This window comes from Haliaeetus albicilla, chromosome 16 (assembly GCF_947461875.1).
Source record: "Haliaeetus albicilla chromosome 16, bHalAlb1.1, whole genome shotgun sequence".
NCBI lineage: Eukaryota > Metazoa > Chordata > Aves > Accipitriformes > Accipitridae > Haliaeetus > Haliaeetus albicilla.
The window spans coordinates 31464707-31486988 of NC_091498.1; the positions used below are offsets into that span (position 1 = coordinate 31464707).

General features: G+C 61.0%; 4 protein-coding genes across 7 annotated transcripts; 2 read left to right on the plus strand and 2 right to left on the minus strand.

The window, feature by feature from the left end:
- Positions 1-139: 139 nt before the first annotated feature.
- MRPL16 (mitochondrial ribosomal protein L16) lies at positions 140-1990 on the minus strand. Its single transcript, XM_069804230.1, has 4 exons — positions 1869-1990; positions 1449-1514; positions 1177-1325; positions 140-672 (listed from the first exon to the last, which is right to left on the minus strand). The coding sequence occupies exons 1-4, from the start codon at positions 1909-1911 to the stop codon at positions 187-189; spliced, it is 744 nt and encodes a 247-aa protein (XP_069660331.1). The 5' UTR covers positions 1912-1990; the 3' UTR covers positions 140-186.
- Positions 1991-3017: 1027 nt separating this feature from the next.
- On the minus strand, positions 3018-5451 carry CBLIF (cobalamin binding intrinsic factor). 2 transcript variants are annotated; one of them, XM_069804223.1, is made up of 9 exons: positions 5129-5451; positions 4816-4995; positions 4514-4657; positions 4270-4413; positions 4004-4179; positions 3687-3924; positions 3429-3570; positions 3231-3349; positions 3018-3146 (listed from the first exon to the last, which is right to left on the minus strand). In XM_069804223.1, exons 1-9 carry the CDS (start codon positions 5196-5198, stop codon positions 3085-3087), a joined length of 1275 nt encoding a protein of 424 aa, XP_069660324.1. In that variant the 5' UTR covers positions 5199-5451; the 3' UTR covers positions 3018-3084. The 2 variants fall into 2 exon arrangements, with proteins under 2 accessions (XP_069660324.1, XP_069660323.1); XM_069804222.1 differs by having other exon boundaries at positions 3429-3573.
- A 1566-nt stretch (positions 5452-7017) lies between these two features.
- LOC138689313 (zona pellucida sperm-binding protein 3-like) lies at positions 7018-9939 on the plus strand. The gene is made up of 9 exons (XM_069804045.1): positions 7018-7087; positions 7577-7788; positions 8046-8158; positions 8369-8472; positions 8585-8756; positions 8904-9015; positions 9149-9329; positions 9413-9577; positions 9660-9939. Exons 1-9 carry the CDS (start codon positions 7018-7020, stop codon positions 9899-9901), a joined length of 1371 nt encoding a protein of 456 aa, XP_069660146.1. The 3' UTR covers positions 9902-9939.
- Positions 9940-11871: 1932 nt separating this feature from the next.
- On the plus strand, positions 11872-14754 carry LOC138689479 (membrane-spanning 4-domains subfamily A member 15-like). Of its 3 annotated transcripts, XM_069804536.1 has the most exons (7): positions 11872-11995; positions 12234-12353; positions 12598-12654; positions 12990-13121; positions 13411-13538; positions 13657-13763; positions 13856-14754. In XM_069804536.1, exons 1-6 carry the CDS (start codon positions 11906-11908, stop codon positions 13757-13759), a joined length of 630 nt encoding a protein of 209 aa, XP_069660637.1. In that variant the 5' UTR covers positions 11872-11905; the 3' UTR covers positions 13760-13763; positions 13856-14754. The 3 variants fall into 3 exon arrangements, with proteins under 3 accessions (XP_069660637.1, XP_069660636.1, XP_069660638.1); XM_069804535.1 differs by lacking the exon at positions 13411-13538 and having other exon boundaries at positions 13650-13763; XM_069804537.1 differs by lacking the exon at positions 13411-13538.
- Positions 14755-22282: the final 7528 nt, after the last annotated feature.

Sequence of the window (22282 nt, forward strand, 5' to 3'; positions counted from 1 at the left end):
AAAGAGATCACCCATGCTCTGCGTCGGGGTGTGTGTGTGGGGTCTCGGTAGTGGGAGACAAGCCCTGATGCATGCTTCACCTCTGGGATGCTCCTGGTCCCACGTTTGCGCATCCAAAAACCACAGCGACCGATGCAGGTTCTTGTGGGAAGGTTTAATTAAGGCAGCCCCCTCCCCAGTTGCTTGTTACAGCCTGTGTTTCAGGAAGAATTTGCCCCAGTAGCGTCCTTTGAGCTGCAGGTCATAGGGGCTGAGGTACTTGCGCATCCCCAGCATGTTGGCGGTGACTATGCGCTCGAAAGTCCAGGGATTTTGGTTGTTGAGCCTCTTCTCCTCCTCCTCCTGCCGCATCTGCTCGAGGCCATCGCGGCTGATGGGGACGGCAGGGAAGGGCAATTTCCTGGCCACCTGGGTGAGGAAGGGTTTTACCTCCTCAAACTCGCAGCGCCCACCTACCTCCACCACCAGCCGCCCGCTCTTCACCGCCGTCACGTAGTGGTCGATGGGGCCCTTGCCGCCCCCCATACGATGCCCCAGGCTCTTCCGTGTCACCGGCTTAGAAGGGGCCGGCACGCGCCAGATGGCAAACATGGTCTTGGGGTCCATGCTGCGGCCGATGGTCAGGCGGATCATCTCAAAGTGGCCCCAGTGAAGGTACCCGCCCCCCAAGGCCTGTGGGGGGAAGAATGAGACATCTCAGGGACCGAGCGCTGGGCAGGCGAGGGGGACAGAGGTTCCCCTGTCCTGCCCTGCGCTGGCAGCCGTCCCCTCGCACCCTTCACGCATGTTTTTTTTGGGGGGTGGGGGGAGAGCCGCCTCACTGAGGACATTTCAAAGCTGCCTTTCCAATTTAAGCTCGATATTATGTTCTTTATCTCCTCGCTAGGGAAACTGCAGCCCTTCCTGACAGAGGTGGCTCAGTCAATCCAGCTCTTCAGAGCTGGTTTGGCAGCGGTCCCCTCCGGTTGCTGGTTTGTTTGGAGGGCTCAGCACCAGATGGTGGACCAGCAGTGAGGGGTCTCCAGCCCGCGGGGGTGCCCACTCCTGCACCCTCCCCATCTCCTGCCCAAACGCAGCCCCCCGGTTCCTCTGGGCTTCCCCCTCACCACACCCCCCCCACCCCCACCCCTCAGCTCTGACCAGGGAGGGGTGCAGGGCCCCCCCTGTCCTGCTCACCAGAATCCCGTACTGCCCCTGGGTGAAGTCGGTGGCCTCCCGGGACGGGCCGCGGATGTCACGCAGCCGCCGGGGCTCTCGCCTGACCTTGGGCACCGCTGGGACCTTGTCCATGAACTTCAGCTTCGTCCTCTCCGGGAAGGTGATACCTGCCGGGGGAGGGGGACAGGCCTGTGAAGGTCACTGGCCCCAGGACCCCCCGGTGCAGGGCGGGCGGGGTACAGGCGGCAGCAGACCGGGGAGGGGGGTTTCTCCCCGTCTATCCCCCTTACCGCTGTAGTCTGGAGGCAGCACGTATTTCTTGAGGCCCGCCCGGGGAACGGTGACACCGCCGGGACCTGAGGGACAGAACGGAGACTCAGAACGGGGTCTGATGCACCGGGATGGCGGCGGGGGCGGGGGGTCCGGGAGCGGCCCGGCTTCCCGGGAGCGGCTCCGGCAGCGTTGGGACGGACACAACACCCACCCCCTCCGGATCCCAACATCCCCCCACGGCCACCACAGCCGACCCGGGAGTCCCGGACCCCAACGCCTCCCGGTTAACACGGGCGGGGACCCGGGTGTCCGGTTGCCAGAGCCTCCCCTCTCCGGCTCGTCCCCCCGCCGGGCTGGCGGGACACATACACGCTCCTCCCCGACCACCACCCAAGGCAGACAGCGGTCCCTCGAAGCGCTGCCCGGGCTCCCCTCACCTCCTCCGGCCAGCAGCGGCCGCGGGAGCCGCCATCGCCACATCGCGGCCCGGCCGGAAGTGCCTGTGGGGCGCCGCCATAAGATCCGCCCTATCAGAACAGCCCGGCGGGGAACACTTCCGGTAAAGAGGTCCACCCCCTCCGGTGCCCCCGAGAAACACGGAGGGGAACTTTAGTTCCGGGCGGGGCGGACCCCCCCCCCCCCACTTCGCCGTGTCTTTCCACGGCATCGTCCCCGCTCTACTCCCACGGTAGCGGGCAGGGGTCCCCGCCGGGCAGGACCCCCCCCCTCCCCCTGAGGCGGGATGTTTGTCTGAGTACAATGGCGTTGCTGTTTCTTTGCCCGATTTTTTGCTGATGGGTGGTGGGTGGGGGTTCTGTATGTTGCAAAAAAAAAATGTGCGAGAAATTGCTTTTGGATGGCCTTGCGGTTTCTGGGCCATCCTGGACGAGCCCCCACTGAGGAAGGTAAGGACTTTAGCCCTCTTGGGTAACTTAGCTTAGAAGTATCCATACGAATTACGCCAAAACATAAGCATAGATAATAGAAGCACTAACGAGCATTCTTTAGGATAAGAGGCATCAAACATGCAGAAGATCACACTGCGCAGAATCATCCGAGAAGGGTCAAGTAGCAGATGAGTGAGGAAGACTATGGAAGACCATGGAAGACCACCAGAGGACTCCTGAAGACCACCAGAGACCTTCAATGCACCTGTGTAAAGGACATTTGAATATGCTAATAGTTTCCCAGAAAACTAATGAATATGTATAACATTTCTCAGAAATCTAGTCAATATGTATGTAGAACGTATACTCAACCTGCACAATTAGGCCTGACAGTGTGCACGATAGGTGGAGCGATTGCCAGGTGGAGCAATCGCCCGTGTACCCAGCGCTGCAATAAAGAATGCCTGCTTTCTAAAACTCCAAAATTGAGTCTTAGAGAGTTTCTTCAACCGGCTTTTTCGGTATCACCCCTACCTCGGTGTCCCATCGAGGCTCCCATGTCCCTCCCAGAGCTTGCCCCAACCCTCTCCCCAAGACCTGGTCCCCATTGAGGGGGTCCCAGGGTCCTGTGTTCCCCCCCTGAGAGGCGGAGGGGCCACCGCCACCACAGACAGACACAGACAGACAGACAGACAGAGCTGTGCTGCAAATGGCTCTTTATTGCTGCCACGGTGGGCCCGGTGGGGCCAAGTGTCCCTCGGCGACATCAGTAGAGACTGAAGACGGCCTGGATGTGCTCCCCATTCCATGGCTTGTAGGTGCCGACCCCTGCGGCGGAGGGAGAGGCGTGAGGCTGGGGTATCACGACCCCCCCCCCCCAGGTCCTCTTGCCCCCCACCTTGGGCTACCCACCTTCTTGGAGGGCATCGCTGCCACTAAGGAACTTCCAGTAGGTCTTGTCGTCCGGGTTGGCGGCCAGCCCATGGATGGAGACCACCATGGGGCCCCAGGATGTCTGCTCCGTCTCGAAGCTACCGGAGAAGCGGGTGGGCTTGGTGGGGGATGCCACATGCCCCCCGCTCTCTGCCACCTGTCTCCTCTGGCTCTTACCTAAAGATGTCAGGTCTCTTCGCCTCCGCTGCCTGCAGCACCTTGAGCAGCGTGGAGCCGACCGGGACCCGCACCGAGGTGGTGTAGCTGAAGTGCCTTCCCTGCAGCTTGTTGATGATGGAGTAGTGCACCGTGATGGTGGCTTCTGGGAGGGCAGAGGGGCAGGGTGGGCAGCCGGCACAGTGCCACGGGGCACAGGGCAGGAGCATCATCCCCGTGGGGTCTGGCGGGGGGAGCTCCTGGAGGGAGAAGCCGTACCGCTGGGAACTGTGGTTGTACTCGGCTTTGGGGACAGGGACGGCTGTAGGGTCGGGGACGCGCCAGTGCTGGCGGTGCAGTCCAGGCTGGCCGCTTCCAGGTACGACATGCCCACGAGGGCAGGCAGGACCTGGGCGATGGCCATGGGCTGGCGGTAGTCATGGCTGTACACCACGGAGAAAGCCTGGGCGCAATCCCACTCCCGCGGGAAGTAAAAATTGCTCGTGGCCCCCAGCACCTGTGGAGGAGGCAGGAGGCGGCATGAGCGGCTCCGGGAGCAGGACCGGGCAGCTGCGGTGCCGCAGCCCTCCCCATACCTGCAGGGCCAGTCCCATACTGTAGATATTCCCAATCATGCCACCCTCCTTCTCCTGCTCGTCGAGGAAGCCGTTGGTCACCACCCACAGTGCCTCCTGGAGCAGTTCCTGCACGTCGTAGAGGTCCGTCTGGCCGTACGTGCACGCCATCGCCAGTGCCGCCATGGCACGGGTGTCTGCGAGATCCCGGCGTCACCGCCAAGCCGCCAGGAGTGGGGGGGCTTTGCGAGCCGAGGGGACGCGGCAGGGCCGGAGGTGTCCCTTACCCACAGAGAGTTGGCTCCCGAGTGTCAGCACCTTCTTGGCCAGGATCACGGATGCCCCTTGGTAGCCACCTGCTTCTGCCAGGCACAGGGCCAGGGCGTCCAGGCTGACGCTGTACAGGGTGGTCTTCGGGACGCCCTCCAAGTCTGCAAAGCAAAATGTGGCAAGCTGATGGGGGACCAAGGCACGGGGAGGGAGGTGCCTCCATCCTGGGCACCCTGGGCCATCCCTCCCGTGCTGGCGTACCCAGGCTGGCCATCTCCTCGTCCGTTTTCTCCTGCAGGACTTGGACCAGGTTGATGGTCTGCCCTAGGGCATGGACGTGCCAGGGGTTCTGGCAGGAGGAGAGGAGGGCGAGCACGTACAGAGCCACCTCTCCCGAAGTCATGTCTGCGGGGACGAGAGAGCAACCAGGGCGTGTTGGGGGGCCAGGACCTGGCACTCCGGTCCCCAGCTGGGCTGGAGAGAACTGGCCGTGCCAAGCCTGCGGTACCGGCTCTGCCGGGACCAGCTGCCATGGCAGGGGTGCACCCCCAGCCCCTCCTTACCTTTCTGGGCTCTCTTCACAGCCTCCTGCTGTATCTGCTGGAGCAGCCACTTGTTGGTCTCAGTGCCGGTGGCCCCGACCAGGTTCATGGCCAGCAGGACGCTGGGGTTCGGCAGCTCGTCCGCCTTGACGGACTCCTCCAGGTGCTGCAGCATCTTGGAGACCAGTTGGTACGGGGCGACTGGAAGGAGAGGGGCCAGGCTCCCCACTGGCACTTGCGGCGGGAGGTTGCAGGGGATCCCATGTCCCCTCCACGCAGTCCCTCGCAGGGTCACCGGTCTCTCCGGTGCCTCCGTGGGAGGGGTGACACTCACCGCAGCTGTGGGCAGCCGTGCTGCCCACCAGGGCCAGCAGGACCCCGATGCCGAAAGCCACGCCAAGCATCCTCTTGTCCTCAGGGCAAGCGGGTCCACTCAGACCGTCAGAGTCCTGCGAGCACTCGTCTCTCCGGACGTCCTCTATGCTTTTAGCTGCTTCCGCTGCCCTTCTCCAGTCACCTGCCTTCCCACAACCGCCCTGGCACTGCCAAGCACCGCCGGCTTATCTGTGTGCCCAAGGGTGTCCAACGGAGTTGGACAGTCACGGCTGCGAGGGCAGTGATTTTCCATTTGAAATCGCAAGGGACCAGTTCTACCAGTTGAATGAGTCCGCGGTGCCAGATGGGATTCACCCAGGGCACTGAAAGAGCTGGCGGGTGTCACAGCAGGATCCCCCCTCAATCATCTACCCACGGTCCTGGGTGCCTGGGGAGGTTCCTGCTGGCTGGAAGCTCGCCAGCCCTATCCCAATTTACAAGAAGAGCTTGCACTTTCCGGGAAACTACAGCCCTGTTAGTCTAACCTCAGTACCTGGAAAAATGATGGAGAAGGTCATCCTGGGTGTTATCGGAAAGCATTTAGAGGACAATGCCATCACCAGGGATGGTCAGCATGGGTTGACAAAGGGAAAGTCCCGTCTAACTGGTTTGATATCCTGCTACGATGAGGTCACCCGCCGCGTGGATGACGGAAAGGCAGTGGATGTTGTTTTTCTGGATTTGTGAGGCTTTTGATCCTGTCCCTCACAGCGTCCTTCTGGACAAGGCGCCCAGCTGCGAGATGAGCAGGTACAGGGTGCGCTGGGTGAAGAAATGGCTGGACAGACCTCAAAGGGGTGTAGGGAATGGGGCTACATCTGGCTGGAGACCAGTCACTGCAGTCGATGCCAAACTGGGAGGTGCTGGTGACTCTCTCGAGGGACAAGCGCCCTGCAGAGGGATCTGGCTGGCTGGGAGCTTTGGGCAATTGTCAACGGCAGCAAATTAAACAAGAACAAATGCCGGATTCTGCACCTGGGAAGGAGTGCACCAGTGGGGACCTTCCTTACCGGCGTGGGTGACCACGTAGCGGCCGTGGTTACGCAGCAGCTCTGCCTCCAGCACCACACCATGGGCAGGGGCAGCCGTGGGGCGAGCAGGACACGGGGGCTCGGGGGACAGCTCCGGGTCCACCGACCAGGTCGTCTTCTGCCCCAGGCTTCTCACCATGGGGTGCTGAGGGCTGCCCACCCCTGTGGGGCCCGTGGGCTACAGGGGTGTCACGGGCTCCCAAGGGTCCAGCCAGTGCCGGGACCAGCCCTGCATGTCTCAGTGTCCCCACCATCATCCTTTGCCCTGCCTGCTGCCCCACGCCAGAGCCCAGAGGCAGCTGGGATGGGGAGGGCAGGTTGGGGGGTGCCTGGGCGAGCCATGTGTCCCCTTTTCCCAGCACAGCCCAAGGGACAGGGGCCAGTTCCTTTCTGTGCCTCAGTTTCCCCAGAGGCTCTGCAGTGGGAAGGTGCCCCAAGGACACGCTCGTCACCCTGCGTGCAGGGACCAGCCTGCTTTTGGGGCGAGGAAGGCAGCACATGGTCAGAGATTGACCCCCACCTTCTCCATCACCCCCCCCCCCCAGGCAGGGACAGGGACCGAGGCTGGGACAGGGACCAGGACCAGGGGAAGGAGCAGGACTGGAGCAAGAGCAAGGACAAGGACAGGGACAGGGACCCAGGGCCCTTGGTTTGCCCTGGGAGGAGGAGAACTCTGCGGAGACGAGGCCCAGGTGGGTGTGAGGGGCTGGGCGGGGGGCTGCAGGGACCACCCGGCTTCCCATTGGGAGAGCTGCACCTCAGCCCAGGTGTAAAAGCCATCAGTGGAGGCTGCCCCTCCTCTTCCTCCTCCATCACCATGAAGGTTCTCAGGAGTGGGTGGTTTGTGCTCTTCCTTGCAGCTGCAGCCTGGGCGCAGGATGCCCTGGGTAAGGGGCTGTTTGGGGGGAGTCCTGCTGGGTCTGGCTGCCCTCCCTGGGGAGGGGAGAATGAGCAGTGCCCCCCCAGGCTGGGCTGCTGGGTGCCTGTGCCCTGGGCATGGCTGTTTGCTGCGGGGTGGTGGGTATGGGTGATGCCTGGCTGCCAGTGGAAGAGGACCACGGTCTCCTCTCCACCCCAGGCAGGGCAGGTCTGTAGGTCAGGCTGCCTCGAGCACCAGGTTTGGGGCTGGGAGGTCGACTCTGGAGCGAGGGAAGCCCTGGGGTGGGTCCCGCAGCTCCCCCATCTCCCCATGGGGACCCTTCGGGAACATCATGGCCACATCGGTGCCCTGGGGTGACTACAAAGCAGCTCAGACCCTGGGGCTACCTCCTTCCCTGTCCTCCCTAAGGCTGAAATGCTAAAATGGGGAAACTGGAGGGGAAATCTGTGCTGGGGGCTTGCCTGGCTTGCTCCCCTGGGAACCTGGGGGTCCTCAGGGAGCTGGTTCAGCCCTCCTTCTCCTTACCCTGCCACAGTCTCCGTTACATGCGGCCACACGTGGCTCGCCGTGGTGGTACCGGCTGGATTCCTGGGGAGCCGCGTGGCCAGTGGGGAGCTGATGCTGGGATCCGGCTGTGGGGTGACCACCGCTGATGGGGATGGGTACTGGCTGAAGCACCTGCTCGTGGGCTGCGGGACCACCCTGGAGGTGAGGAGCCAGGGGTGGCCATGTGTCCCTGATGGAGGTCCTGCAGCAGCGTGGTCCTCCTCGGGGCGGGTGTAGGATGGAAGGGGAGGAGGACCATGTCCCACAGGGGAGGGACAGCGTCAGGGCATCCTTCGATGACCTGAAACCTGGTTCTTGCTGTGTGCTGGGAAGCTTTCTGGGTGCTGGGGACAGGGAGAGGACACCCGTTCTGAGCCGGGTGACGTGTCCTCCAGCCCCATGTCTGCTCCTTTGCCCAGCTTCTCCCGGACAGCATCCACTACAGCAACGTCCTCCACTACCGCCCTTTGGCCGGGGGTCCCGTGGCTCGTGCCAGACCCTTCTCCCTCCCTGTGGACTGTTACTACCCCAGGTAAGCAGGGAGCCCTATGGGGCTGGGCTCTGGCTGAGCCCCATGTGCCCACGCTCCCTGGGTTGTTACCCACGACGGGACCCCTCGGTGCTGGGTCCACCAGCCCATCCTGGGCAGGGAAGGTGTGGGGGGGGTGCCTGCCCATGGGGCACATGGCAGGTAGGGGTGCCGGGAGCCTGTCACCCTGCTCGAGGATGCTCTGTGGCGCAGGATGGGCAGCGTTTCGTCTGGGGCCATCCAGCCCACCTGGGTCCCCTTCAGTTCCACCATCGCTCACCGGAGACGCTTACGCTTCGCCCTGGATGTGTATGATAGTGAGTGGGGGAGCCCCAGACCCCTTTATTCCCCTGTGTGTGGGGGACCCCCCCCTACCTGGCCGGGGCCCTGGGACAATGCTCAGGGTAGCCACAGCCATGTGCTTTCCAGGTACCTGGTCCTCCCGCCTGCACCAGCCCACCTATTCCCTGGGGGAACTGATCAACATCGAGGCGTCGGTGAGCACCGACCCCCGACTACCCTTGAGGGTCTTCGTGGACGACTGCGTGGCCAGCCCGAGCACGGCGGCATGGCTGGAATACAAGGTCATTGCTGACAACGGGTGAGCATGGGGCTGGGCGCAGGGTGGTGGCTGCTGCCCCAGATTGATGCTCCCTCTCCTTGCCAGGACCCTGTGGGTGGTGGCAGAGCCCGGCTGGCCCTGGGGGGGGTGGAAGAGCCCATCTCACCCCATTTCCCATCCCGGCAGGTGCCTGCTGGATGGGCAGCTTGGTCGTTCCCGCTTTCTCCCCCAGCGTGGAGACCGCTTCCTCCGCTTCCAGCTGGATACCTTCCTGTTCCCAAATGTCTCTGGCAGCCAGGTCTGTGCCAGCGGTGTCTTGGGGTGCAGGGTGATCCTGCACTGATGGGTGGGTGAGGGGGCAGCTGGGGGTGATCAGTGGAGAGCCATGGGGCAGCTCAAGTGGTGTGGCAGGAGGATGCTTGTCCTTGCAGATCTACCTCCGCTGTCACCTGAAGGCTGTGGCAGAGGGAGCTGGCAGCACCTCCGGCAAAGCCTGTTCCTATGACCCTGTTGCAGCCACCTGGCACTCCCCTGATGGGGTCAACTGCTCGTGCTGTGGCTCTCCAGCTGGCTGCGGGGGCCGGCGGCGGCGCCGGCTGACTGGCAGCGGAGGTAAGAGAACCCCCTCGGTGGGATCCACGAGTCCTATGGGGGCTGCCTGTGCCCAGCGGTGCCTGATGGGCTTCTCCTTGCAGGGCTCCTGGGAGAAGCCAGCGTCCAGCTTGGTCCCCTGGGGCTGCTCTCGGTTCTGCCCAGCTCATCCCTGGCCCCCACAGAGCTCCCCATGGCACTGGAGCCCAGCCCAGCACCGTCTCGCCGCCCCTCAGTCCCCGTGGTGCGGGGGGAGAAGAAGGATTTGGGTGAGTGCGAGCTGCCCCACGGTGTTGGGGGGTGGCTGGGGTGACCCTGCCATCCCCCTCACCCTGCTGTCTCACCCCACAGGGCTGGCTGTCCCTGTCCCTGGCACCATGCTGGCCATGGTGGCCATGTGCTCCATCATCACTGCCATGGGCATAGCTGGCTGCTACTGTTCGGTGCGGCGTCACCGGAGTGGGCACGGGGTGGGTGACCCCGAGGCAGCCCTGGGGGAGTCCCGTGCTGTGGCCATGGCCCCCACTGCAGCCAGTGGTGCTGAGGCCACCCCCGAGAATTCCCTTGCTCCTGCAGACCCTGCCGTTGTGTGAGCCTCCTCGTTTTAGCAATAAATTTGTAGCAGAAAGGCTGTGCCACGTCAGTGTGGGAGGGGGCTCTGGAGACCGTGTACTCCCCTGGGTGCTTGGGATGAGTTGGTGAGGGGGATGTGACATGTCCCCAGTGCCTCTGTGTACCAGAAAAGGTCCCACTGGTCTCTCTGGGGTGCTCTCGGACAGCCCACGCTGCCCACCATGGGCTGGCTTCCTGGCAAGCATGGCTCCTGTGCCACAACTCCCTGGGAATCAGCCAACTTAGTGGGGGGACAGAGCGCTGGTACCCCCTCTGCCCATGTGGTGGGCAGAAAGCATCCGTCTCCGACATAGGGATGCCAGCGTGGTGAGCCAGTGCTGCTCTGCACCACAACCTACAGCCCCCTCCCCGGCACGGCTGCAGCCCCCCTCCCCTGGCGATGCTCTGGTGGGTGCTGGGGCAGTTTGTGGAGAAGGGGAGGCAAGAGCAGAGCTGCTGGGGGGGGGGGGTTAGCGTCCTGCATGGGAATTCACAGGCATCTCGGCTCCTGGCCTTAGGCTGCCAGGGTGGGGGAGATGGGTTGAAGGGGTCTCGCTGCTCTCCCGCTTCCCAAAGCTGCTCAGCCATGGAGGGGGGGCAAGTCCCTGGGTAGGGGGGACACGGCTCAGAGGGTCCTTGTGCCACTTTCCTACACGGCGAGAGGCTGCAGAAGCCGGCTGGGAGAAGCAAGCCGTGCCTGTCCTTGACTGCCGGTGGTCTGTGCCGCGATCACTGCCGAGCTGTGCGGATATTCGCCTTATCAGCCGCTTCACCGCATGGGCAGTGCCAGGCGCAGGATGATGGTGCGTAGGGCGGTATCGCATGGCCCCCTTCATCCACAGGGCTTTAATTATTTACCGACTTTGGGTTTGTGGGGTTTTTCTTTTCTTTTTTTTTTTCCCCCTTCTCCTACCTGGAGTTCTTGGCTGGACACCCTGAAACCGTGGGCCAGCTCCCTGGGTGTGAAGCCACCACAGTGGAGAGTAGCTGGCGGCGGGGGACACACACACAATGATGACAGGACCTACTTGGGGATCCCATCTGCTTGTCACCTCCTGCAGCCAGGGAGCAGGGACCTTCCCGGGGCAGAGCCAGGCTGATCCACAGCGTGGAACCATCCCTGCATGGGGCAGGGGTGCTGAGGAGGTCTGGTCCCCACGACCTGGGGGAGGGAACCCTGCCCGGGCAGTACCCAGCCCTATGCCCTGGCTGTGTGGGGCAGGGGCCAGCCCCCCCCACTCCGCAGGGAGGAGGCATTTCATGCCTAATGGCCCTTGATGGATCTTTCTTCCAGGAACTCGCTGCAGAGAGCTTTTTAATTTTAATTTCTTTTTTTTTTTCCTCTCTTTCTGAGCTCCTGTAAACACAGCCTTGTGCTGGGGCATGGGGGCTGTGAGCAGGGTGGGGGACAGCGTTCGGCAGGGCTTAGCTTAGCCAGGAGGTGTCAGGGATGGGGATGCAGCTAGTGGGGGGGGGGGGGAGCTTTTTGGGCAGCCTTGTTCCCTCTGCACCCTGCTTTCCTTATCTCTCTTTTTGCCCCGGGCATGCTGTGGATTGGGGTCTGAGCATCTTTCCCTGGGGGGCCACAATGCCCTGGACCCCTTCCCTGAATTGCAACACTGAGCATCTCCACCCTGCCCCATGCAGCTGGGGTGCCCCACTTTCCTCTCCCACTGGGGTTGTACCCACAGCTGGGGTGGTTTGGGGGGGGGCTGCCTCCCCCCCTTCCCCAAATCTTCCCTCTTCTCCCTGTCCCTCGACCACCAGCAAGCATGTGGGGCCGGAGAGTGGGGGTCCACCCGTGGGTGGTGGTGTCACGGGTGGGCTGGGCGGTGGCCCGGGGATGCTGCAACTTCTGACATCATTCGCGTTGCACCAATGGATGCTGGGGTGGGGGGGGCGGTCCTGGTTGGGACTGGGCTGCTCCGGGGCCGGAGGGGGGGTTGGGGGTGTGCGTAAGTGGGGGGGGGGTCCCCACTGCCTCCATGCAGGGGATGGGGAGTCTGCGGCTGGGCAGCCGGGCGGTGATGTACACGGCCGAGACCCTGCCCAAGGGCAAGAACCGAGTGATGGGGGTGAGTCGGGGGGGGTTAGGGGATGGCTTTGAGGGAGGGGGGAGGACTGGCACCCCTGAAGAATCCCCACCCCCCCACCCCATCCCGGGGGGTTTCTGCTCCTCCTGCTGATGCTGTGGCCCCAGGGTGGCTCGGGGACCGGGGGACCCCCATCCCCAGGGCAGTGGTTGGGGGGGGGGGGGGGGTGGTTGGAGGGGGGGGTGAGTTAGCCCTACTCTTACCCTACCCCATCCTATAGACCATCCAGATCATGACCGGCTTCATGCACATCGGTTTCGGGATCGTCCTGACAACGCTCACCAACGTCTACACCTCCGTCTTCGTCATCGGCGAGATCCCCTTTCTGGGCGGCGTGTCTGTGCGTAACGTGGGGCCGAGGTGCCCACCAGGGTCCTGGGGATGAGGGGTTCCGCTTCAGTGGCTGGTAAAACTCAAGGACTGACATTACACAAAGTGGGGGGGAATCCCCGTACCCCTGAGAGCTGTGGGGCCATGCCTCCAGGTAGCTCGTTAATGCTGGGTGGGTGTTTAGTGCCCCGTGGGTTTGGGGGGCTCGGGGTGACCTTGGTGGAGGCTGACTGTCCCCCTCTCTCCTGGCACAGTTCATCATCTCGGGCTGCCTTTCCATCGGGGCGGAGAAGAGCCCCACGGAGTGTGCGGTGAGTGTCCCCGGGGATCCTGCTGCTGCTCGGGGTGCTGGAGGAGGGGGGCAGGTGGGCAGGAGCAGCTCAACCCTGGCCAAAACCCACTGGGGCAAAAGCACCTTTGAAGGTTGCGCTAGGGTTATTTCTGCAAATGAGCAAAGGGAAGGAGGAAAGAAAAAAAAAAAGAAAACCAAACAAAAACCCCAAAGGCAGCCTGAGCTGTTACCTGCAGCCGGTCCCTCCAGGCTCAGCCAGGCAGTGCTGCAGAGCCGTGGCGGTGGGTGTCCTCACGGGCTTTGGGGTCTGACACCTGCCCCAAAGCTGTCCCCAAAGCCTCTCTGTGCCCGCAGGTAAAGGGCAGCCAGACCATGAACATCATCAGCGCCATCTTTGCTCTGCTGGGCATCATTGCCTTCATCGTAGACCTCAACCTGAATGGGCTCTACCGCTCCAGCTTCAACTACTACAACTATCTTGTCCTGGTAAGTGGGGGCACGGCCGGCCCCCCTTTTCGGAGCAGCGGTGCCCAGGGCTTGCTGAGCCTGCCCAGACAAGGCTAAGCCTTTTGGGAACTTCCCCTGTCGCCTTCTCCATCCCCCCTGGATGCTGCCTGAGCCCTTCCTGGGGAGGTGGGGGGGGGCTTTGCCAGGCTTTTCTGTGGGGTTCAGCCCCATCACTGTTGGGAAGCGGGGACTGGGGAGCCCATGGCTGGCAGCACCCCGACTGCGGGGCCGTCTGCCGGCATGGTGCCATGCACCTGACCTATTTTAGGCTGATACCTTGGGAGATGACTCACACCCTAGAAGTACCCGTTTCTCTCCGCAAGCCATAAAAGTGGCGAGGCGGAGGGCTCCGAGTGAGACCTTGGCGTCTGGGGAACTGGGGCTGCAGTGCTTAGGGTTGGTAGGAGATGGAGGAGGAGAGTCCCAAAATGTGGGGTCTACCCTGTGGGGCTGAGCCCAGATTTCTTCCTCCTGGGCACTGCTGATGGGGCTTTCTCCATCCTGGAGCTCGCAGGGAATGGGATTTCTGTTGTGCTGCTCATCTTCACCATCCTGGAGTTCTGCATCGCTGTGGCCACTGCCAATTTCTGGTGCCGGGCCACCCGTCTCAGTTCTAATGAGGTAGGGCACGGGGCGGGGGGGGGCAAAGGGCAGCAGGGGAGAGCCCTGGACAGACCCCCAGCACTGTCATCCCCCCTCCTTCTCTCCCCTAGGCCATGCTGATCGTGCCCAGCACCACGCAGGTGGACCTGGCTGTGCCGCTGGCTGATGTGCCCCAGCCGCCCAGCTACAGCGAGGTGATCTACGACCCCAAAGAGCAGCCCAGCTAGAAGCGGAGCTGGGGCCGGACCAGCTCCCAGGAGCAGTGTCCGACCCCTGCCTGCATGACAGACCTCCTCCTGCTGCTGCCGGTGCCTCCCCCCGCCAACCCCTCCTTGGGAAAGCATGTCACCCCTGTCCCCGGGGAGCACCCCAGCACCTCCGCCTCGCTGCACCGAGCACTGCTCCAGGCATGGGTGGGCACTGGGGGGCAAAGGAGAGGCTTGAGCCCCTGCAGACCACACAGGGCGGTGGGTGCTGAGGGGCTACCCTGAGTCCTGTTCTCCCCCAGAAGCAGCAGCTCTTGGGTTGCTTTGCAAAGAAGTCTAGTGAAGTTGGTGGGGGGTTGTGCCTCCACGCTCCCAAAACTCCCCAGCCGGCTCCCAGAGCCATGGCATCCTCCTCCTGCCATGCTGCAGGCTGGGACCCCTCTCCCCCCCCACCGAAAGCCAGTGAGCACCCTGAATTTCCCCTTTCCCTGCCCCTCTCCTGCCCCTGCGCTAGGTCTCAAAGAGGGGCTCTTTGCCTGCTGACTGCTTTGGAGAAGGGACTTCTCAGGGTTGGGGGGAGTATCTTGGGGCTTCAGGGGCTGTTTCTGCCCATAAATGCCCAGTTGGTTGCTGGACTTCATTCACATTGGGGCTCAGGACCTCCTTGAGGTCTGGTGGCCACATAGCAGGCAGTTTATAGAGACCCCGACGTATGCCGGGAGCCATGCGGGTAGCCAGACCATCTACCTCTGCTCGTACCCCGTTGGCTTTATTTTATCTTTAAAATAAATGCTCTGTCTGGGCCTGTGTCTCCTTCTTTTGGGGATTTCTCAGCGTCGGAGCTGCTGCCTATCAGGCAAGGGGCTCATCCTGCCGGTTTCAGAGGTCTCCTGTGCCCATCACCCTCATCTGGTCCCACTGGAGATAGTGAGATGCCATGGTCCCCTGGTACCTGCTCCTCTGCTAAGAAAAACTGCCCCCCTAAATCCCTTCCCCTTATATACACAGCAGCATGGCTTGCTATATTTAGTGCTGCTGGAGCAGCTGGTCAGCCAGCGGCAATGATGGTGATGGCAGCAGCTCTGGGTTTTTACACCAGCGGAGGATCTGCCCCTGGGCTGCTCCTTGCGGTGACACTGGTGGCAAGTGCACCCTGTTCCCATGAGGCTGCAAATGTGGCTGGGCAATCTGCTGTGATGGGAATGGAGCTGAGGGACCTGGTGAGTGCTTCTGAATCTCACCTGTGCTGCAGTCCCTCAAAAATCACCCATCTTGGGGGCAGGACTTGAGACCAAAGGGCTCTTGGCCCATTTTTAACCAGCAGAGAGGGTTGCTGGCTCCTGACGAGCTCGTTACTGACTTCCATCCTTAAGCACCCTGCGGTGGTGGGGATGCTTGAGAACCTAATGAGGAGTAAGGGTGGCGGTGAGCATCTGGCAGGGCGTGTTGGTGGAGGCAGGTTATTTAAGGAGCAGCCTGAGCTTATGGAGAGCTTGGGCTGGAGGTGAGGATGGAGAGCCTGGTGCTGATTTTCAGAGGGGTGGGAGCACTCTGAGTTGTTGATGCTCTAAGCGGGGGGAGATGTCTGCCTGTGCTTGCTCCCTGGGGCATCCCCCCCCACTCTTTGGGGACAGTGTCTGTCCTCAAACCTTGCCTCCAGCCCCAGAGCAAGGTCAGGGAGTGCCTGTTTGAACCATCTCCTTAGTTTTGGCTTGAGTTAAATGTTTTCTTTCTTGTTTTAACAGCTGCCCCCCGCCCTGACAATGCTCATGCTGCTCAGCCAAAGCCTCATGGATTATTCACTCGCTGTCAGTTATTTCTGTTCCCAGCTCTGAAAAAATAATGAGCCGGTTCAGTAGAAAAAGCCCCAGAGATTGGGGGAGCGGGATGAACAGGCTTTCTCTGCTCACCCCGCTTTCATGGCCCATTACGGCTCTGGCTCCTCACATGTGGCTCCGGAGCCTCCCGTACCTCCTTTCCCACAGCAACCGGGGAGGTTCTCCAGCCCCAGGGGGGCCACCACAAAGCTCTGATGCCCCCCCAAAATGGGCTGGCAGGTCCCTCTCTCTTTGCCCAGCATGGTGGTTCCCTCCTTGCTCATCCTCTACCAGCATCGGGCTGTTTTTTCCCCAGAGCATCCCACTGCCACATGCCGAGCCGCTGCTGGGTCGGGGCCAGCCCCTTGCTGCCGTTGCCAACTGCAAAATGCCCCTTCCCGTGAAATCGGGCATTAGCACGGCAGTAACCTGCAGCGCCTCAATCTTTAAACTCAGATTATCTTTCCATGGGCTTTTGAGGTTTTCTGCCGCTTCGTTGTGTTTAGGTGCAGCTTTCACTGGAAATACAGGAATAGGTGTTTTAAGGCTCTGGGGAAATGTGTTACTGTTCTATATGCGTATTTCTACACATTGGCAGACCTGGAACCTCCTAGGGAGGAGTGGGTACCTCTCAGGGCTGGGGACAGCGGGTGGCAGGGACCAGAGAGGGTCTGGGGACCCGGTGGGGTGATGGAGAGGGACCCACTTGGGGACACACGGTGCTGGAAAGGTGGCGGCGACCAAAGGGCCATAAAAAAGGTGGCAACGCGGGCAGGAGAAACGCTGGGGCAAAGGCTGGCAGCCACCATCCCGTGCTGGCGAAGATGGGGCCTGTGGGGAGCCGGATACCCCGAAGGATGGCGTGATGGGTGTCCCATGGCCAGTGGGGGAGAGGCCATGCGTCCCAGTGCCACCTCTTTACCGTGATGGGGAGGGTGGTGGAGGACTGGGGGGGCTTGAGGGGTGGGAAGACCTCCATGTCCAGTGGTGTCCATCAGCTTCTCCGGACCAGGGGAAGTCCCTGGCCCTGGCTCATGCCGGGCTCGGCATTGGGCGTCTTGGATCAACTCTTGTTTATGGCGTCTGCCAGAGCTGCAACCGTCCCCGAGGTGGAGGTGGGGAGCACGGGACGAGCCCCTCTTGCGCGGTGTCACCGGCACTGCTTGGAAAGCTCTGGCTCTCTTCAACCACATCTGGGAACTGTGGATGTTCCTTGGGGAGACACCCACACCGGCCCCCCCTCAACGGGCACAGGGCTGACCTCCCGTGTGTACCTGCTCCCCTGCCTGCTCCTGAGGGTGGGCGCGGGCTGAAGGACCATGGGGCATCTCTCGGCAGCCCCCCCTTAGAGGGAAATGGTCCCTGGGGAGATGCGAGGGACAAGGCGTGGGGTGGCAGAGGAAAGGGGGGGCTCCGTGTTGGGCAGGGATCTTGGGGGCACATGAAATGCCAGTGATTTGGGGCAAGAGGAACCGCTGGTGGAACGGGGCTGCTTTACATCCCTGGGTAAAGCTGGGGAGTACCTGCACCCCAAACACCAGGTTTGGGTCCTGCATCTCAGAAGGATGTTGGAGCCCCAGGGGGGTGGTCTGGGAAAGGGCAAGGAGAATGCCTAGGGGGGGCTGAGTGGGCAAGGCGTCTCCAGGTTGGAGAGGATAGCTGGAAAGGAGAGCTGGGAGAGCGCGCAGTGGTTCTTGGTCTTCATGCGATGTGTAGCAGCGGGCTGAGCTGGGCTGCAGGAGGGGTCTCTGCACCCCCAGATGAGGGAAATGGGGAGATGTGGAGCTGAAGAGGGGGGGACGCAATCTGCTGAGGAGCACCAATGCATCGCCCCTGTGCCAGATGCAGGGGATGGTGCTCTCCTTTGCAGTGCCTGGGATGCCGCAGCAGTGCTGGGGAAGGTGCCCGGAGACCCTTATGTCACCTTCCCCCCTGCCCTCCACACCCCCTCCGGGGGATGCCAGGGCTGTGCAGGGGGCTTGCTGGTGTCGGTCACCCCCCTAAAAGGGGAACCGGGCATGCTGGGGGTAAGGGTGAGCGCAGGGTGAGGCAGGAGGGACCTTCTCAGGGCAGAGCTTCCTTACCCTGGGAAACCCCATGATGTGTCAGTGAAGCCTTGGAGACGTGCTGGAGCTTTTCTGCAGCATCAGGAGTTTTACTGGGAGTGAACCGATCAAAAGCTGGAGCGTGGCGGGAAGGCGATGATGGACGCATCTGGGACAGGCTTTAGAAGCGATGCCGCTGCACCCCAAATGACAGCACAACCCCACTCCCCCCAACGCACTCCTGTCCAAAAACCTTTAGGGTGGTTCGGTGGGGGTTTCACGGAGAGTTGGAACAGACGCTGGCTCTGCCAGTGCCACATGTGACAACCCCTTCTTCGAGGGGTTTTCCGTGGTGCAGTCCCTGCCTTGAAAGATTGTCTCTGGTTGCGGTTTGAGCTCCCTTCTCACAATGCATTTCCCTCTCTGTTGCGTTTCCTTGGGGCAGCTGAAGTCTCTAGGGTGCCAAAGAGAAGAAATGTCCCGCCACAGCTATTCCCACCAGCGCTGGAGCAGCCACCTCGACCAGCCGTGTGCCACGAAAAAGGTAAAGGACCACCCCAGCAGGCAGTGATGCTCCCCCAGCCTCCTTGCCTGCCTCTGCCTGCTCTCAGCTCCAGATTTCCTAAGCCGGGATGGGTACCTCAGTGTTTAACACCCTCAGAGGAGGCTCCTTCCATGGGTTTTTGGGACACAAGAGTGGGGACAACACAGACCATGATCTTGGGATTACAGACCAGTGTGTTTGTCTGCAGTGAAAATATAAGGGTTGGCATCATCACCACCCAGGGACTGCTATGCCTCCCAGGGAACACGGTACAGATAAAAGCCAGCTGCATTTTTTTTTGAGAAAACTTGAAACCTGTCCCAGAAAATGTGGCTTTCTCATTCTGGAACTAGTATCATAACAGCCCTGTGAGAACTAGAAACATTTGGAGGCAAAGCAAAATGTTGACATTTGGTATTTTAATGGGGATATAAAGTTTTTCACAGGAAGCAGCAACTTTCTGTGAAAAGCATTTCTCCATCGCAATCTATTTTCTTTGGAAAAAAGCAGGAGCTTTTTGGGTTGGAAAAGGACTTTCGGTTCCACCAGGCTCGTAAACTTGTCCTGCGCTGGTGGGAGGGGATGCTGGGGGGGGGGGGCTCTCGCTGAACCCCCCGGAGCCTGAGCACCCAGCCAGGCTTCCCCCACCTGTCCCTTCACATCCTAAGGGACACCGGACCGTTGTACCGAAGCCATCGATGTGGGAGTCCCTAGCCACCAGACCAGGTGTGTCTGCACTCCTCCAGCTGTGCCGAAAGCCACGCTCGTGGGGCAGTCATCTCGCCCGGCACCAGCACTCAACCCGTGCGTGAGCGGCTCCTGGAGATTTAAAAGGAAGAATAATCAGCAAAGAAAAGATTTCCAGCTGTCAGGAGAGCAAAACTTGACCAAAATACTGAAAAAAAAAAAAATTAAAATCCAAGGAACGCGTTGTATATATCAGCAAAGCCAGAAATTCCTGTAAATAAAGGGCTGGAAGGCTCCACCGACCGGGCTTGCCACTTCCCCGCATCTGCTCAGCCAGACGCTAAAAAGCTTCACCTCCTCTGGCATCTGTTTCCAAAATAAATCGTAACATCCTACCTTGGGCTCCTGCCATCCCCAGCTGGACCTGGCTTTATTTAGAAAGGGAAAAGCGCTTTCTCCACGGATACCTCGCACGGAAAGGGGTTTTGCTCAGCCACTTCACCAAGCCTGGCTGTCGGGTTGAGGGCAGTCACGGCTGTTTCTGGCTGAAAGGCTGAAACTTCAGGAATGCTTTAGGAATCTGAAAAGGCGGATTTGGGAGGAAATCCACCATAGCAGGCAGTTTCAGCTGGGAACACAAGCCGTTGCTAATGCTGGAGGACACCCTGCCTGTATAAAGGCTAAAGAGGGGATCCCAGCATTTCCACGGGTGCTAAAGTGTTCCTTACCCCTTGGGTGCTGCCGGGGCTGGAACAAGATCCCAGCCAGCACAGGATTTGTTATCATTGGGGTGTCGAGAGAGGCTCTCCCTCTGGAGAGACACGCTGATGAGTTACCAGCAGAAATTAAAGTCTAAGAGGCATCGGGAGTGCGATGAACAGGCGTGGCTGAATCTTATCCATCTCTGTGTTTTTCCTGGAAAGCTGTGCCGCCAGTTGCAGCCCTTTACAAGGCCAAGACCTCGCTCCCCCGCAGGGGCTGCAGGATGGAGGAACGCCATCGGCAGCTCCTCCCCAGCACGCAAGGGCTGCGAGCGCCTGGTGCTGTCAGCAGCAGCTTTTCTCCGCCTGATATTTTCCACCGTGGGATGGGGGATGCAGGTGGGCTGCAGTGCTGCCCGGCAAGCCCCCTGTCCTCTCCTCCTGCTGCCTGCCCGGAGGCAGAGTGAGTCCAGGCAGGTGCCGGGGTGGAGATGTGATTTACTCGCTGCTCCTTGCTGGCCAGGACTGTCCTACCAGCTCTTTTCTGAGACCTGATTTAGGCTGGTTTGGTGGGAGTGCCCCCCACCTATAGGCAAATCTTCTGGGGCCAGTGCTCAGCAGCGCTGCAGGTTTACCAGTCCAACAACTCCTGCAGCTGTGCCGAAAATCCTTCCATTCCTCAGAGCATAGGAGGACTGGGAGGGCACAGACCAACTGTATTCCCTCTTGTCAGCCAACAGACAAGGAGCTTGGGAAATGGTCTGGCTGCAAGGACCCAAAATGGGACAGGGCAGAGCTGAGACCCCGCAGCCCCAGCTCGGCTGCTGAGGCTTGCCTGACGTCCTGCTCCCTCCTCTGCAGTGCCATCCTGCTCCCAGGCTCATGGCCAACACCCCAGTCAGCTGCTGGTCAGTCCCCTGGTTTCCAGCCTGCACAGCAGGGATGCAGAGCAAGCCTTTGGAAAAGTCCCTGGAGAAACATAGGGTCTGTGGGGTTACATGGCCAGACAGCTTCACTCCAGCATCTCTGCAAACTCAAGAGCCAAGGACGTGGCCGTGCTGCTGGTGCCTCTGCTCACCTGGGAGACACCGAGACATGGCCGCTTTCCGTGACCTACAGCCTGTGCCCAGCTTTGGTACAACCGATCCCCTGATTTCTCCCAGGGCAGCCCAGGATGGGGGGGGAATGCTTGCTGCTGCTCACCCCTCGCTGGGGATTCGCACCCCAGCGCTGGAAGCCTCTGCCAAGCTCTGGAAGCAGTGTGCCTCCAAACTAGGCGTCTCAGCTCCCTCTAGGGCCAAAGGAAAGGAAAAGGCACTTCCAAAAGTTGCTCCACCTGCTCCTAAAATCCTCAGCTGGAAGCAGGCTGTGGAGGGTCCTGGCCTTTCCTGGGTCTGTGGTGAGAGGCTCAAGCAGGGACAGGGGTGTTGGGGTCCCTAATGCTGGCGATGCCCGTGGCTGCCAACGTGGTGTGAAGCCAGCCCTAGCTGCCTGCAGCCAGAGATGCCAGAACCCTGTACCTAAATATTCCTATTCCACCAAGAAATAGCTCTGGTAAAGCCCTGGGCAGCGGTCAGGCATTTGCAGCCTCCAAAAGAGGAAAAAAAGCCCAAGTGAAGTCCCAGAGCCATGTCCACCAGCCCTGCACCCTCCTGCCTGCTCCCCAAACCAGCTCCCATGTCTGGTCTCATGGGTGGAGGTCGAGTCAAACCTCGTCCTGTTTGTCCCTTTTTCCCTTCTCCTGCAGAGCAGCCCCGCTGGGAATGGGGGACTTTGTTCCCCTGTGCAGTCCCAGAACTGGAGCTCTCTGCAGCGTCCAGTGCTGGAGGCTTTACTGAGCACAGGGGAGGATGAGGACGAGAGGGGACAGGACTAGCACCCAGTGTCGTACCCCACAGCATCCTACCCCGCACCCATCAAACGTCCAGGAAACCTGGGGGGTCCTCGCAGGCCAGCGTGGAGGACCCCAGCCCTCCTGGCGAGCAGATGGGGGATGGCGGCCACGAAGGAAATAGCTGTTTTCTGGCAGAACTGGAGACCGGTGGCCGGCAGAGGGAGGAAGGGGCCTCCGAGCTTGCCCCTCGGGAGCTCCTCGCCATGTGCGGTGGCTCCGTTCCCAGGCTGAGCTCTCATTTCCTATCGGAAACAACCACATCTCCTTTCCTTTAGCTCCCACCGGGCCCGTGCCGGAGCCGTCCGGCACCGCACGCCGTGCTGCCGCCCCCCTGGCTCGCTCCTGTGGGTGGGCTGTCCTCACCAGGGACAGACCCACAGGGTCGAGGCGCTCATGAAGGAAGGAGAATCCCAAAGAAAATAAAAAAGCAATAAAGGAGCTTCCTTGGGATCTTTATAAACTAATGGGGTTTATAGTGTTTGTGCCATGTCCTGTTTCACTCCTTTTTTTTTTCTTGTAAGGGAAACTGCCAGGGCTGGCTGTCTCGTAGTGGCCCTAACGAGGGTAGCCAAATGAACCTCCCAGTACCTCATTAGGACTCTGCCACGGCTGGCACATAGCTAATTGCAGAGATGATGCCCAA

Bases quoted from the DNA above. Each gene is read 5' to 3' on its own strand.
- LOC138689479 (XM_069804536.1), top strand. From the start codon at position 11,906: ATGCAGGGGATGGGGAGTCTGCGGCTGGGCAGCCGGGCGGTGATGTAC. The intron at 11,996-12,233 runs GTGAGTCGGGGG...CCCATCCTATAG, and splicing joins GCAAGAACCGAGTGATGGGG to ACCATCCAGATCATGACCGG. The intron at 12,655-12,989 runs GTGAGTGTCCCC...CTGTGCCCGCAG, and splicing joins AGAGCCCCACGGAGTGTGCG to GTAAAGGGCAGCCAGACCAT.
- CBLIF (XM_069804222.1), bottom strand. From the start codon at position 5,198: ATGCTTGGCGTGGCTTTCGGCATCGGGGTCCTGCTGGCCCTGGTGGGC. The intron at 4,414-4,513 runs GTACGCCAGCAC...TTTGCTTTGCAG, and splicing joins CGAGGAGATGGCCAGCCTGG to ACTTGGAGGGCGTCCCGAAG. The intron at 3,350-3,428 runs GTAAGAGCCAGA...CTTCTCCGGTAG, and splicing joins AAGAGACCTGACATCTTTAG to CTTCGAGACGGAGCAGACAT.
- LOC138689313 (XM_069804045.1), top strand. From the start codon at position 7,018: ATGAAGGTTCTCAGGAGTGGGTGGTTTGTGCTCTTCCTTGCAGCTGCA. The intron at 7,088-7,576 runs GTAAGGGGCTGT...GGGGGTCCTCAG, and splicing joins CTGGGCGCAGGATGCCCTGG to GGAGCTGGTTCAGCCCTCCT. The intron at 8,473-8,584 runs GTGAGTGGGGGA...TGTGCTTTCCAG, and splicing joins CGCCCTGGATGTGTATGATA to GTACCTGGTCCTCCCGCCTG.
- MRPL16 (XM_069804230.1), bottom strand. From the start codon at position 1,911: ATGTGGCGATGGCGGCTCCCGCGGCCGCTGCTGGCCGGAGGAG. The intron at 1,515-1,868 runs GTGAGGGGAGCC...TCTGTCCCTCAG, and splicing joins GCCGCTGCTGGCCGGAGGAG to GTCCCGGCGGTGTCACCGTT. The intron at 673-1,176 runs GTGAGCAGGACA...TTCCCCCCACAG, and splicing joins AGGGGCAGTACGGGATTCTG to GCCTTGGGGGGCGGGTACCT.